This window comes from Callithrix jacchus, chromosome 2, assembly GCF_049354715.1.
Source record: "Callithrix jacchus isolate 240 chromosome 2, calJac240_pri, whole genome shotgun sequence".
NCBI lineage: Eukaryota > Metazoa > Chordata > Mammalia > Primates > Cebidae > Callithrix > Callithrix jacchus.
The window spans coordinates 11,990,058-12,004,505 of NC_133503.1; the positions used below are offsets into that span (position 1 = coordinate 11,990,058).

At 49.5% G+C, this 14,448-nt stretch overlaps 1 protein-coding gene across 8 annotated transcripts in view; it reads right to left on the reverse strand.

Annotated features, from left to right (window-relative positions):
* The window catches only part of CUX1 (cut like homeobox 1), a 463,251-nt gene extending 456,946 nt beyond the window's left edge, over nucleotides 1–6,305 (reverse strand). For 6 of the 8 annotated variants that reach the window (XM_035280564.3, XM_035280554.3, XM_078355583.1 and 3 more), the window contains exon 1: nucleotides 6,220–6,305. In XM_035280564.3, the coding sequence (XP_035136455.2) occupies nucleotides 6,220–6,282 (63 nt within the window). In that variant the 5' untranslated portion in view covers nucleotides 6,283–6,305. Of the gene's footprint in view, nucleotides 1–4,648; nucleotides 5,594–6,219 lie in introns of those variants that run through there. The other 2 variants (XM_035280546.3, XM_035280527.3) reach the window with 1 other exon arrangement.
* Between the last annotated feature and the right edge of the window lie 8,143 nt (nucleotides 6,306–14,448).

The following is a 14,448-nucleotide window of genomic DNA, read 5'->3' on the forward strand; positions in this document are numbered from 1 at the left end:
CTAATCAACACAGAACTTCTGCCAATGATCCTGGGTCTCCTGTAGTAAGGAAATGCCTTTGGATTAAAATAAAGAAATTGAAAATCTTTATTTTGTGCGCTAACACCAACCTCTCTGAATTTAATTACAAGAGAAGTCAAATTATTTTTATTAGAGAGGCGTTAGCTTCTTAAGGGGAAGGTTCTTGATGGTTTTGCTACAAATTAGATGTCTTTATTTTTTTTTTCCTGAGACAGTCTTGCTCTGTCACCCAGGTTGCAGGGCAGTCATTCCATCTCAGCTCACTGCAACCTCCACCTCCCTGGCTCAAGCAATTCTTGTGTCTCAGCCTCCTGAGTAGCTGGAATTATGAACATGCACCACTACGCTCGGCAAATTTTTGTATTTATAGTAGAGATGAGGTTTCGCCATGTTGGCCAGGCTAGTCTCAAACTCCTGACCTCAAGTGATCTGCCCACCTCAGCCTCCCAAAGTACTGGGATTACGGACGTGAGTTGCCACACATGGCCTTAGATGTCTTTCAAAAAGAGTGACTCACCCCTCACTGTGTCATACCTGAACAGGGCAGCAAAAATACTTTTTAAAAATCTTTTTAAGTCGCAAGCCAGGTGCTTCAAAAGCTGTTTCGGGCGCAGCACAAATTAGGGGAACAGCACAGGTTCCCCTCAGTCCCGGGTCATTTCTTGTAGGGATACCTCCATCCCCGCCAAAGACAACTCTCCTCCACCAACCTTCTCAGAAGACAACTGAAAAGCAGGGCTGATTAAAGCTCAGCAAATGCAAAACTGCTCATACAAAACCTTAGCTGTCCTCTGTGGGAAAATCCAGCACCTACACACAACCAAAACTTGGTTTCGAAACACATCCCAAAACCAGGGGGATTGACTGCTTTTCAAGACCACACCTTGAAAACTAGGATGGATCAAGTGACACAGTCAATTCCGAGGGCCCTGCCATTAATATTTTACAAAAATATCCCCTTCACCAAGTTCATAGTCTTCTGGTTGCTGGTGGAGTTTATATCTCTTAAGTGTATACTTTTCTTTTCGAGGTGGGAGGAGTAACTTCTCTCTGAATTCTAAATCACTATCAGGGTATAATAAAATGTACCTGCATGCTCAGGTCAGTCAAGGGTTCATCAGGTCAGAAGTCACAAATGAATTCACAAATTCTTTGCTATAAAGTCATAATAATACTGTTTTTCAATCGCTTGTCTATGCCATTAGATTCCTTTTTCACTCCATTATCTGCACACACACACTTCTCTCAGCATCTAGACAGTCACAAGTATCCAGTTCCTAAAACGCCCAGCATGACTGCTTCATCCAGGTAAATAACAGCGGGACATAAGGAGAGGCTGTGGGGCCCCTCTTCAAATAGCTTCGACAAAACGAATGGCTATAAGTGAAAAGTGTCCCTGGGCTTTGCTATAAAAAGACTCAAACATGGGATTCCAAGAATTCCACCTGTTTCCAATTAGATACCAGAATTGCTTGAGTGTTTAAGCTACATTCGCTTGCTACTTACACAAAACAATTCTTCCGGGTTTTTTGAACATTTTAAATATGTTACAATAAGATTAAGGGTCTGGTTTAAACAATCGGAGGCAGGGAAATTTGAGTGGAAACCAAAACTCCCTCTCTGCAGCGATAACTCGGGGCTTCAGACAAAACAAAAGGACAAGACAGACAAATTTCTGTCTTTGACAATTACTAATAGAAGTCACTTTTCATGGGGAGAGCAATTATATTTTTTAAAGTTATAAATTCAGTAATTTCAAATAGGTCTTAAGTAATTTCTACAGTAACTCACTATCCCTATATCGGTCAGAGTTGCCTATTGCAGCATTTGCGTTATAAATGGTCAGATAGAGCCGGCTGTGAAATTTACATGTGACAAATGTGTAAACTATTCGAAATGGAAAAAGCACCAGTAGGAATTTAACCTACCTCTGTAGGATTCTTCATTCGGTGAATTTCTGTGTTTACTAAATTTACAAGTTTTCCCCTAAGAAATGTGTCCTTCCTTCATTTCACTACAAACGAGTTCCTGGGGCATTGCAGAGGAGCTGAAACGAAAGTGGCTTTTCTACTTCCAGCCTTGTTTTCTCCCCTAAGACACAGAGAGTGAGTTCAGCCTCAGGACCGGTTTTGATTGTTCACTGCTGCAGGTAGACCCCGAGGGGAATTGGCACAGACTGTTGTTTCTGCAGATACCACATAAACCCTAATGGGGTTTGTCTTCGTCGTACAGCAACAGGAAACTTTTAAAACAGCTATTAAAGGTCTTAGGCTCAGCACACGTCACCAGGCTGCATTTTAAACATTGCCTCAATGGATTTAGGAGACAATCATCCCTAAAGGTATTGGACTATGCCGCCCTTTCCACTTTCTCAGGTTGGCTAACTACACACAGAAGACACATGAAACTGACAACATAGTCAAAGGGGTCTCTGTGGACTCAGCTGCACCAGGAGCTGTTACAATAACGCTATCCCTTCACCAACTTGCACCTTTAAGGAAAAAAAGAGTTGCATATAGAAAAAAACTTAAATCAACTGCCAGTGACCCCTTCCCACGTCCAACCTCAAAGACACCCATATTAAAAGAACCAAGAAAACAAAAACAGGAGCAGCAGCAGTGTGATTTCTTCAATCATTATTTTATAAAGGGTACTAGGTGGGACATTTTAGTTAAAATAATATACTTATGGCGAGCAGTACCAGACAGCCAGTAACATACACATTTCCACAACGTGGGGGAAAAGAGCCGTCAGAAACGGACTTTCAGCAAACTGAAATTGAGTTTTGATTCTGAAAAAGAAGGCAACTTTGAAAGCTGACTTGTTCAGAGGCTGCTTAAAGGGGAAAGCTGGTCCCATGTGGGAAGGCAGTCACGGGCAGGCCCCATCCCAAAAAGTTCAAAACTCCACCGACATACAGAGTGCCACAAGCTTGTCTTAGAAAGTGTCCTCTTTTCAAATATGTATTTAGAAGACAAATTTATGCAACAGTGCTTTTCCTATTTAAAAAGAAAACCCTGGTTTTTACAAGTCTGAGATAGGATTAAAAAACTTGTCCAACTAGTCTTAGCAATGCCACAGCACTGAAACTTCCATACCACGAGCCTCTGGGAGTCAAAAGGAAACAGAACAAAACACAATCTTCAGAAACTCTCTTCCCGAGCACTGACTCCTGTGCCAAGGCGGCAGCTTCAACACCCAGGAAGCCAAGGGACAAGAACCTGGCCGCCCTGGCTCACTGGATGGCTGCAGAGCTCCAGAGCTGCCCAATGTCACCTGGACCAGCTGATGTCTCCAACTGTCTCCAATCTGGATTTGTCTCTGCTGAGACCACTCAGCCTCTTTACCCCCAGGTGGCAACCCAATCTCAGTATAAAGAGGTCTGGAAAGATGAGAAGAATCTGAAACTAATGAATTCTCTCTCAAACTGTCGTCCTATTGGCTCACCGGCTGTCGGTGGGAATTAACCAGACACCGACTCCAAAGGCCTCCTCAGGGCTCAGAGAAAGAACCAGATTGGCCTTAGACTTGAACTTTGACATTCCATATTCAACTGAAGTTTGCAAACCCATAGGAAATCATCTAAGGCCAAACCGTTAGCAAACACCAAAAGCAAAGGAGTGCTCGGTAAAAGAGGAACGACGTTCAGATAAGGGGTTTTGTTTTGGGGGTTGGTTTTGATTCCTTCTTACAGATATTAAGAAAAAACTGCAAGTAAATGGACGTGGAAACTTTCCATGGACGCCTGGAGCTCTGAACCCCTGAAGAAGTAGCTAATATGGGGGACAGTACGGTTTAGAGTTCTTAAAATCTAGTAACCCTAGAAACCAAATCCATTTTCCAGGCAGTTTTGCCAGGATGCTCAAAAAAAGAAACTTCATTGATATTCAGCTAACGATGTCATATTTAGGAAGACAAGAGGGAAAAAATATTAAGGGTTGTCTCTTTAAAACTCTACAGCGGGTTTTACAGTAAGCACAGGAATTAAATTATGGTAAAAGGGAGCTATTTTTACTAAAACAGGGTAGACCAATTTCTCAAAAACGCCACTGGGCTGTGTTCATTACCTCCAGGAACCTAATTTACACAAGAGACACTTCGGAATAACCTGTTTCAGTCAATAAATACTCAGACTCCTTTAAGTTTTAATCTTATCGGAAATACATATTTCGAATAGTCTTCTTCCTAGTTAAGCGAGAAATTTCAGGAAATTTCATAACGACTATGACTCGGCTTTATCGTTCTTACGTAGGCAAGAGCAGAAAACAAGCATATACAATTAAAGTTGTCAGATTCCATTTAAATGTTTTAATCCAATCCGCTTCCTTTCACAGAAGCCTGCATCTCGAGTTCAGCTGCTTTGCTCCCAAAGGTAATGCTGTAGGTCACTGTCATCAGTCAGTCCTCCAGGTTAAGAAAGTTCAGCCAACTTTACCTTCAAGCACACCTTAGCAGCCGGAGCAGTAGCCTTTCCCCAGGGGCCTTGGGGAACCCTCCTATCCCTCCGAGAGTGTCAGGCCGTCCTGGGCCATTCTAAGCCGCGGGACCCAGGCAACACATACACACACACACACCCGGTTCCCCTCGCGCCTGCAGTCTCGGGGCTTCTGGCCCACACGCCGCTCACCTTCAACTTGGCTCCGGCTATGCACAACATCCACCTGGCAGAGTCCCGGGGCTGTCCGGGCGCCGCGGGCGCCGAGCTGGCACGTGCGGGGCGGACCCTAAGGGCGCGCCGTTCCTCCGGGCGGGGGGTGGCAGGCGGGCACTCGCCCCCTGGGCACGGCGGCGGCGGCTCCGGCGCGGGCCGGGTAGCCGCGGCACTGTCCCCGCGCGGCGCCGGGGACTCCGCGCGCCGACCACCGGCCGGTACGCTAAGATCCCAACAGGACCCCGGGGCTCTGCTTTCGAGAACCCGGCCGGAGAAGGCATCTTCGAGCGCACCCAACGCGCGCTCCATGGCGGGCTCTGCAGAGAGGGCAGAAGCCCCGCGGGGAGGCCAGGAAGGGAGCCGGAGCCGCAGGTCACCGGGGGCCGCTGGAGCTCCCTCGCGCGCGGCTTTCGCCGCCCGCACCGGCGGCGGGGAAGCAGCGTCCCCCGCCTGGGCACCCGGGGTAACAACGCGGGGCCTGCGCTCGGGGAAAGTTGCAACCTCCTCCGCCCGCGCCCGCACCTGGCAGACCCGGACACCGCGACCCAGCGGCACCCCGCGCCGGGCACCCCCGCCAAGTTTCCCCAAAGCGCCCCCGCGGGGGTCCCCGGCCACCGAGGGGCCGGTCCCCGCCACCGACACGGGCACACAAAAGAGCGGGGTGGACGCGAGGTGCGCTGGGGGCCCCGGGGCGCTCCCCGGGACGTAAACAAATCCGGGGGTCCGCGCCGGGAGCCACGCGCCGGGTGCCGGAGCGGCGGCGCGGCCCGGGCCGGTGACAGCCGGGGACAACGGCCGGGGCCGGCCCGGGGTAGGGAGCGCGGGCGCCCGCCCGGCCACCCGCCCGCCTGGCCGGAGCCGGGCCGCGCCGCCGCCGCCGCCGGTGGCTGCTCTGACCCTCCCCCGAGCCGGCGGCACCACAGCGCCACCAGCCCCAGCTCCGCCGCGCCGGCGGCAGTGGCGGCGGCTCCTCCTGGAGAGGCAGGCGCTTCACCCCCCGCAGCAACTCCCCACAAACTTTCCCCGGGAATACGGCGGGCCGGGGGCGCGGGGCGAGCGGGCGGGCGGGCGCCACCGCCGGGCCGCGGCCCCCTCCCGGCGCCTGCCGCCGCCCGCCCCCCGCTGCCCGCTCCCCGCTCCCCGCTCGCGCGCGCCCCGCGGGCCGCCGGGGCCGCCCCCTCCCCGGTCCCGCGGCGGCAACGGCGGCGGCGGCGCTGGCGGCGGCGGCGGCGGCGCGGGGCCCGGGGGGGCGCCCGGGGTGGGGGCAGACACCGGGGGCAGCGGTGGCGGCGGCGGCTCCCGGCGCCATCTTGGGCTGATCGATGAATTGAACAAAGAGGATCAATTTCCGATCAAGCGAGTGATCAATGGGGGCCGGGGAGCGGGAGGGACTCGGCCCCGACTCGGCCCCGCGGCGCCCGGCACCCCCCTCCTCCCCGCCGCCGCGGGCCCCCCGGCAGCCGGGCCAGCCCAGGGCCCCCGGCGGAGGCCGCGACCGCCCGCAGCCCCCACCCCCGGGCGCGAGGCCGAGCGCGGAGGAGCCTGACCTGCAGCTGCTGTAAATCAAAGCGCTTCCAATATTGAAACATCGATCCCACATTGGCCGCCATCTTGAGACATATTGAGACGGAGTGAGCGGCTGATAGAGAGGGGGCTGGAGTTCAGGAGCCGCCAGGAGGCAGCAGGCGGGCGGCGCCAAAACCCGGCCTGGAGCCGGCCGCCGCCGCCGCCACCGAGGACGCGGACTCCTCCTCACGGCGCCGCCGCAGCCATGGCGAGCCCGAACCGGAGCCGGAGTCGCAGCCCCAGGGCGCGGCGGCCGCGGCCCGGCCTCGCGCGCGCCGCCCCGGCCCCTGCTCCCTCAGCCCCCCACCGCCGCCCTCCCCCTCCCCTCCGCGGGCCGGCCGGCGACCCCCGCCCCTCGGGACACCCCCCCCACCACAGTCCCGGGTCGCGCGGGCCACAGACCCGGCCCCGAGGGGGCGCTGGAGGGCAGCGCCCGGGCTCCCCCGGCACCGCGCACCTGGGGAGGGCCGGGGGTCCCCTGCAGGGGTCGCGGTCGCCCGCGGTGGCCGAGCGCAGCGCCTTCGGGGCTCCGGTTGGGGGGTGTACGTCGGTCGTTCTGGTCCAGAGCGCTGAGACGCCGCGACCACCTGCCCGGGGCCCCCCCACACCCGACCCCTGCGTGGCCCAGGCCCCCAGCAGCCGCGCGCGTGGGAGGCGCCCGGGCGGTGGACCGCGGCTCTCCGTTCTCTCTACGCCCAGCGAGGACTGGGACACCGAGACGACCAGGAACGGCGTCGCATGTTTGGAGGAGTGGAGTTAGGGGGGAAACAGCCCTGACCCTCTCAGGGCGCCTCGCGCGTGGATGCCCCACGCCCGGGCCGCGGCGATGCCGGCGTCTCGCCCGAAAGCACCGCAACGGCAGTGGCGCGGGGGGTACCGGTAGCCTCCATTCGCCCCAGCCGCTGCAGTTTAGGCCACCACAGGAAAAGTCTGGGAGCCCAGTTCTGTGTCCCCCCGCACCGCTTCAGCGGAACAGCCCAAGAAACTTCCTGTGGTTCAGACACCTTGTTTTGTTGCAACTTTGGGCGCAGAAAGTTTTGGAAAGTGTGGGTGCACTCACTGAAAACGGAAAGCGTGGTCCTAAGTTTACAGAAATGCTAAAATGCAAACCAAAAACTAAATTGTCTTTTCTCTCCTGGCGGAAAGCTGGCGAAAGCACACGCTTTATGATCGTCATCTTTCACACACACGTGTGACTTGGAGTTTCCAGTAGGAATACTGTACTTTGACTCTCCCGCAGTTATTTAACGAGTAATTAGTCAAAACAAGTCCCCAAATTCCTTAATCTCAAAATGCATAAGTAAATAAAATCTGTAGAGGATACAAAATAAAACGCGCAAGTGGAAAATAATTGCTTTTAAACTGAGGTCGAGGGTTGGCGCAGTGAATTCGGCATTTTTGGAGGAAGAGGTTGGAAATGAAAATCCCAAGATTTAGAGAACATTCGTGTCCCCAGGTCTTGCGCGGCTGGCCAGGGGCCTCCGTTTCCCGAATGGGAGGCCCCTGACGTCGGGAGCAGGGTTCACTGCGTCCCCAGCACAACCTTGACTCGCAGGTGGGTGGGAGCGCGCGGGCGTCGGGGGCAAGTCGCGAGCCTCCACCCCAGATACGGTGACGCCGCGCGCAGAGCAGGGCACTGCGGATCTCGGGTGTCCTAGGGCTGCCTCTGTGTGGGGCGCCCCAGCCCGCGCGCGCAGTCAGCCGGCGACCGCGCTGTAGCTCCGACCGCGCCGCCCGGTAGAGGGCAGCGGCGCCCCGACACTCGGGTCCTCGGGTCCCAGCGCACGTGCCCACCGGCGCGCCCGGGCCCCCTCTCCTAGCCACGCCCTGTCCCGGAGTCTGGCTCCTGGAGGGAAGCGGCATTGCCTCCGCGGGACACTCTTGTCCCAGGGAAATGGGACTTCTTAACGATGCCTCCACACTTGGGGAGGCGGCGTGGGTGGGGAGGATGCTCCTGCCTTTCCCTCGCATGTCTATTTCTGCGGAGGCAGGCAAGCGAGACCTAGGAATTGCCCTAAAGGTGGCTAGACAAATAAAATGTGCAGGGGCTTAAAAGAAAATAAAGGAAAAAAAAAAAAAAAAGAAAGAAATCCCTCCCATGGGGAAGGCTCAAGGAAGGATCAGGGAAATGGTTTGAATTTGATGCAGATGTTCTCAATCTAATTATCGTGTAGATCCCCTGGGTTTGAACCAAAAAAGTGAAATATATATGACCTGTGTAATACTCCCGAAATACATCTGGTTGGAATTCAAGATTCTGAATCCATGGCAATATTTTAGAAATAAATTTGATGAGTATTAAATACCCCTGTTACATTTCTGGTTATATTTATGTTATTTACATGCTAACCTGACTGAGTACAGACACAGCATATTGGATGGCCCAGAGGTTAAGCTCTATTTAGATAAAATTTAGATTTCTCCCACCAAAGCTTTGGGTTACATAAACCTTGTTACTCTCTGCAGGGGTAGTGGTGTTGAGGGGGGGGGGGAGTTTAGAATAATTTTCACCAGCACCACAAAACGTTTCCTTTTAAAAAGAAAATCATTCAAAATAAATCACTGCAAAAGTTATCTAAATTGAGTGAAACAGCAGAAACCTAAAAAAAAAAAAGCCTTTTAAAGTGCACTTTATTTTTCTTGAGCAAGTATAGACACAGAATAAAAGCAAATTGTATCTATTTCCAAAGACTATTTGTTTCTTTTTTGTTTTTTCAGATTGACTTTCACCCTCACCATTGTAAAAACCTAAGAGTACCCACTGGCAGAGTCAATCTACAGAGCTGTGCACTGTGTACACTATTTAGAAACTGTTCTATAGCCTTCCCGGGCACCTACAAAGCTAGTCATGTCTGTGACCTCTCAACCCAGTGTGTGAGAGGCAGGTAAGTTCTCAAGATAAATGGCCCAGTACCAAGAAATACCTCGGCTCCTGGGTGGGTAATTAATATTACTTAGAATGAAAAACAAGAAAAACAAATCCACAGGCATTTGGTCACTTTTTGACACTCACGCTCACCCTTTAGGGGACGAAATCTCCCAGTTCCCAAGTAGATGACCGATTTGCCACCCCAAGCTTTCTAATCAACCCCCCAGTCATCAGATGGAGGAACTGACCCAAACGATGTTTGTTCCTGACACCTTTAAATGAAATACAGCTTAGCCCCAAATAAGGTAACTAAATAACTAATATTCGAGCCCAGAATTCTTTTTTTTTTTTTTTGAGCCAATTTATTTATTAAATTTCTTTTCTAGCCCATTTTATTTTGCCTAAAAAGCATTAAGCAGCCACATGGGAAATGTACTAATACTAATTTAACTTACAGAAAATTGTGCTTTTAAGAGTTCTTTCTTTCCTGTCCTCCTAACACCAGTGGATTCTCCTTTCCCTGACATCCACATATAGTTTATTAAATCCATTAAGGTAAAAAAAAAAAATTATCGAATTCTCCAAAATATGGGTAGATCACTACTAAATTGGCCCTCTTTTGGTAGCCCCAAGAAATGAAAATATGTCTCGTTGTTTTCTAAAGATTCAAATGTAGAAGGTGTTCTGTTACACTTTACCTAATTCTTTAAAGGGATTAACTATCAAGAATTTCTTCCAAATTGAAAAATGTCTTACACTGGAAGGCATTATTCTAAAAATCCATGTTCTTTATCCCACATAAGAGTCTTTGATTATGGATTCATACGATTTTCGCCTAAAGTTAAGAAACTCTATCCCCAAGAAAAGTTGGGAAATAATCTACAGTTTTTACCAAACTACAAGGAAAATGAAAAAAACTCAGAAATCAGATATACTTCAAAGGAAAAATCAAGAGGTTCATTCTAAAACCTGAATCTATTCTCTGAATTTTTTTCACCCAAATTAGAACGAGTTTCAAGTCGTTTTCAACCAGAAATGTTTCAGATAGTCAGAAACAATTCATAATGCTAAATGCTTACATCGTAATTTACTCATAACTACACGTAAAGATAGGACTATTTTGATGCATGGTATAAAGGAATCATACTCTTAATAAAAAGTCGTGTGGAGAATCTCAATTTCACAAACACGGAAGTTTAAAATTATATCAAGGTAGCCATTCAAGCTGTCTGAATTTGTTTTAAATTTAGGACTATCTAAGGCCAGACAGAAGTATGGAGACACTTTACATTTAAAAAGCCCTATTCCTTAAATCAAAAGATTATGAAGAAGAGGAGAATGACTCTTTCTTTTCTCTTCCGCGACTGCCTTTTAGAATGATTTGGCATAGACTGCTGGAATAAATGAAAGGAAGATTCCAGATTCTTTTTTTTTTTTTTTTTTTTTGAGCTCAAGCAAACCAAACTACTTTTAATTGTTTTGTTTTTAAAATAATACTTTATGTTAATTATTTTAAATACACTATTCACTGTGCTATATGTAAATACCCACCAAATAAAAGTACACATTTTGCTACATGTAATTACATGCATAGTACATCATTCATGTCAATATCCTGAATGCATGTGTAGGTTATATAATTGTACCAAGAACCTGCCCAACTTGTAAGAACAAACTATAATGATTTCTAAACAGTAGACTCCTGTTCGTCACCCTCCTACCCTGTCTCTGCTGACAGCACTTCTCAGCCTCCCATCCCCTTTTGGAAATCTTCAAAGACTTTATGTCCGGCGCACCGTCCCCGCTTCTTTCCACTTCTGGACAGCACGTGTTGATGACATTCACCCTAGGTATCTTTCCACACCGCTAATGATTATGTTCTGTTCTCTCACACTTGTCTCAAACAAAAGAGTGTACAGCTTGGCCTCTCAGATGGAGGTGGCTTATGCTTTGAAAACACATTTATGGCAGAGACGTGGCTCATGCCTGTAATCCCAGCACTTTGGGAAGCCGAGGCAGGCAGATCACTTGAGATCCGGAGTTCAAGACCAACCTGGCCAACATGGTAAAAACCCGTCTCTACTAAAAATACAAAAACTAGCCGGGCGTGGTGGCACGTGCCTGTAATCCCAGCTACTCAGGAGGCTGAGGCAGGAGAATCGCTTGAACCCTGGAGGCAGAAGTTGCAGTGAGCCAAGACCACGCCACTGCACTCCAGCCTAGGTGACAGACTGTGACTCCATCAAAAAAAGAAGAAGAAGAAAGAAAGAAAGAAAGAAAGAGAGAGAGAGAGAGAGAGAAAGGAAGGGAGGAAGCGAAAATACATCTAGCTTAATGGACTTGACTGCCCCTTGCTTTGGGACATCCAGGTCCCTGACAAGAGGACTTTCTCACATAAGCTTCCAAAGCCCATCTCACCAGCCGCTAACCCCTGGCTGCAATCTCTTTTTTACCAAGTTTATATTCTAATGTAAATTTTCTTTTCTCTTATTTTAATCTATTTTATTTTTTAAATTTATTTTATGAGACAGAGTCTCTCTCTGTTGCCCAGGCTGGCATGATCTCCGCTCACTGCAACCTCCATCTCCTGGGTTCAAGAGCTTCTCCCACCTCAGCCTCTACACTAGCTGGGATTACAGGTGTGCGCCACCAGGTCCGGCTAATTTTTGGATTTTTAGTAGAGATTGGGTTTCACCAGGTTGGCCAGGCTGGTCTGGAACTCCTGACCTCAAGTGATCTGTCAGCCTCAGCCTCCCAAAGTGCTGGGATTACAGGCGTGATCCCAGGCATGAGCCACCATGCTTGGCCTCTTTTCTTTATTGTTTGAGACAGAGTCGCACTCTGTAGACCAGGCTGGAGTGCAGTGGCACCATCATGGCTCACTGTGGCCTCAGCTAAGCCAGCACACCTGGCTGTCTTCTTCTTTTTTAGTACAGACGCAGTTTCCCAGGCTGGTCTCCATCTTGCATGCTCCAGGGATCCTCCGGCCTCGACCTCCCAAAGTGCTGGAATTCCCACGCTTGAGCTACCACATCTGGGCCTACATTTTTTTTGATATTTCAAGTTTATTCGAATATCAGATCAGCCTTTTCCTTTTTTATCTCCCCCACCTCATGAGACTCCCACGTAGAGGCCATATTACCCATTTCCTGTACACGACTGAAATAAATGCCATCCTCTGTGACTCTCACTGATGTCATTGCTGATTCACTAGAAATTAATAGGGTCACAGTCAGTAGCTTGAAAGGGCTCGAGGTCTGTACGACACTATAGAAATATTATGATTATCTTGCTTAACGTCAAGTTCAAGTTCTGTGCTAAGACGTTAATTCCTTTGCTTTCCTCCTGGGAGACATGAACCGTGTGCATTTTATTTACATTGAGTTTTCATTATCAGTATTGCTTTTATGACATCGGTTTGCCATTCGGTGTTTTAAACACACATGGCCCTGGTGCTGGGTCCTGTAGGGTATAGACATGGGTCGGGGTTTTTTTTTCTCCACTTGTATTCATAATATAAAGCGAAGTATTTTCTTTCTCTGTACCCTCTTTAATGACACATCTCCACAGTTATACAGTTGGTGTTGAATGAAGATTTGTTTTCATGAAATGTAATTAGATTTTCTTTTGTCATAACCACTGTCAGATTGTATATTATTTTTTCCTGAGTAAGTGTGGCTTGCAAGATTTTGAAAGCTTGTTCCGGCCGGGCGCGGTGGCTCATGCCTGTAATCCCAGCACTTTGGGAGGCCGAGGCGGGCGGATCACTTAAGGTCAGGAGTTTCAGTCCAGCCTGGGCAACATGGTGAAACCCTGTCTCTACTAAAAATACAAAAATTAGCTGGGCATGGTGGCAGGCGCCTGTAATCCCAGCTACTCAGGAGGCTGAGGCAGGAGAATCGCTTGAACCCGGGAAGGTGGGTGAGAAGTGAGCTGGAGTTGAGCCATTGCACTCCAGCCTGGGCAACGAGAGCAAAACTCCATCTTAAAAAGAGTGCCTATAATCCCAGCACTTTGGGAGGTCGAGGTGGGCAGATCACATTAGGAGTTTGAGCCCAGTCTGGCCAATATGGTGAAACCCTGTCTCTACTAAAAATACAAAAATTAGCCTGGCATGGTGGTGGGCACCTGTGATCTCAGATACTTGGGAGGCTGAGGCAGGAGAATTGCTTGAACCCAGGAGGCGGATGTTGCGGTGAGCCGAGATCACACCACTGCATTGCAGCCTAGGTGACAATGAGAGACTCTGTCTCAAAAAAACACAGAATGCCAGAAGAAAAAACAAGCTAACCCCAATAGTGGGTGTCTCAGTGTCTGTAGATGATGAATTTATAAGTGACTTATTTTCCTTAATATTTCTGTATTTTCTTTCTCTCTGTTTCCTTTCTTTCTTTCTATCTTTCTTTCTTTTCTTTCTTTCTTTCTTTCCTTCTTTCTTTCTTGTTTTTGAAACATGGTCTCACAGTTGCCCATCCTGGAAGGCAGTGGTACAATCACAGCTCACTGAAGCCTCAAACTTCTGGGCTCAAGTCATCAGGCATACACTACCAAAACAATTTTTTTTTTTTTGTAGAGACAGAGTCTCTCTATATTGCCCAGGCTGATCTTGAACTCCTGGCCTCAAGCCGTCCTCCCTCCTCAGCCTCCCTAAATGCTGGGATTATAGGTATGAGCCACAGTGCCCAGCCTTACTATATTTTATATATTTTCTACATGGGGACATACCGCCTGTATAGTGCAGGGAAACAGCAAATGTTATTTAAAATAAGGATACACTAGAATGACACGATCTCAGCTCACTGCAACCTCCGCCTCCCAGGTTCAAGCGATTCTCCTGCCTCAACCTCTCTAGCAGCTGTGGGCAGCATGCACCAACACGTCCAGTTAAGATTTTGGATTTTTAGTAGGGACAGTTTCACCATGTTGGCCAGGCTGGTCTTGAACTCCTGGCCTCAGGTGATCCACCCACCTCGGCCTCCCAAAGTGCTGAGATTACAGATGTGAGTCACCTCACTGGCCTATCATCTCTTTAAACAGTAATTTAGGCCAGGTGCAGTGACTCACAACTGTAATCCCAACACTTTAGGAGGCCAAGGTGGGTGGATCACCTAAGGTCGGGAGTTCAAGACCAACCTGACCAACATGGAGAAACCCCAATTCTACTAAAATACAAAATTAGCCAGGCGTGGTGGTGCATGCCTGTAATCCCAGCTCTCAGGATGCTGGAGAATTGCTTGAACTCAGGAGGCGGAGGTTGCGGTGAGCCAAGATGGCGCCATTGCACTCAGCTTGGGCAAGAGGAATGAAACTTCATAAAAAAAAAAAAAGTCGCAAAAAACAA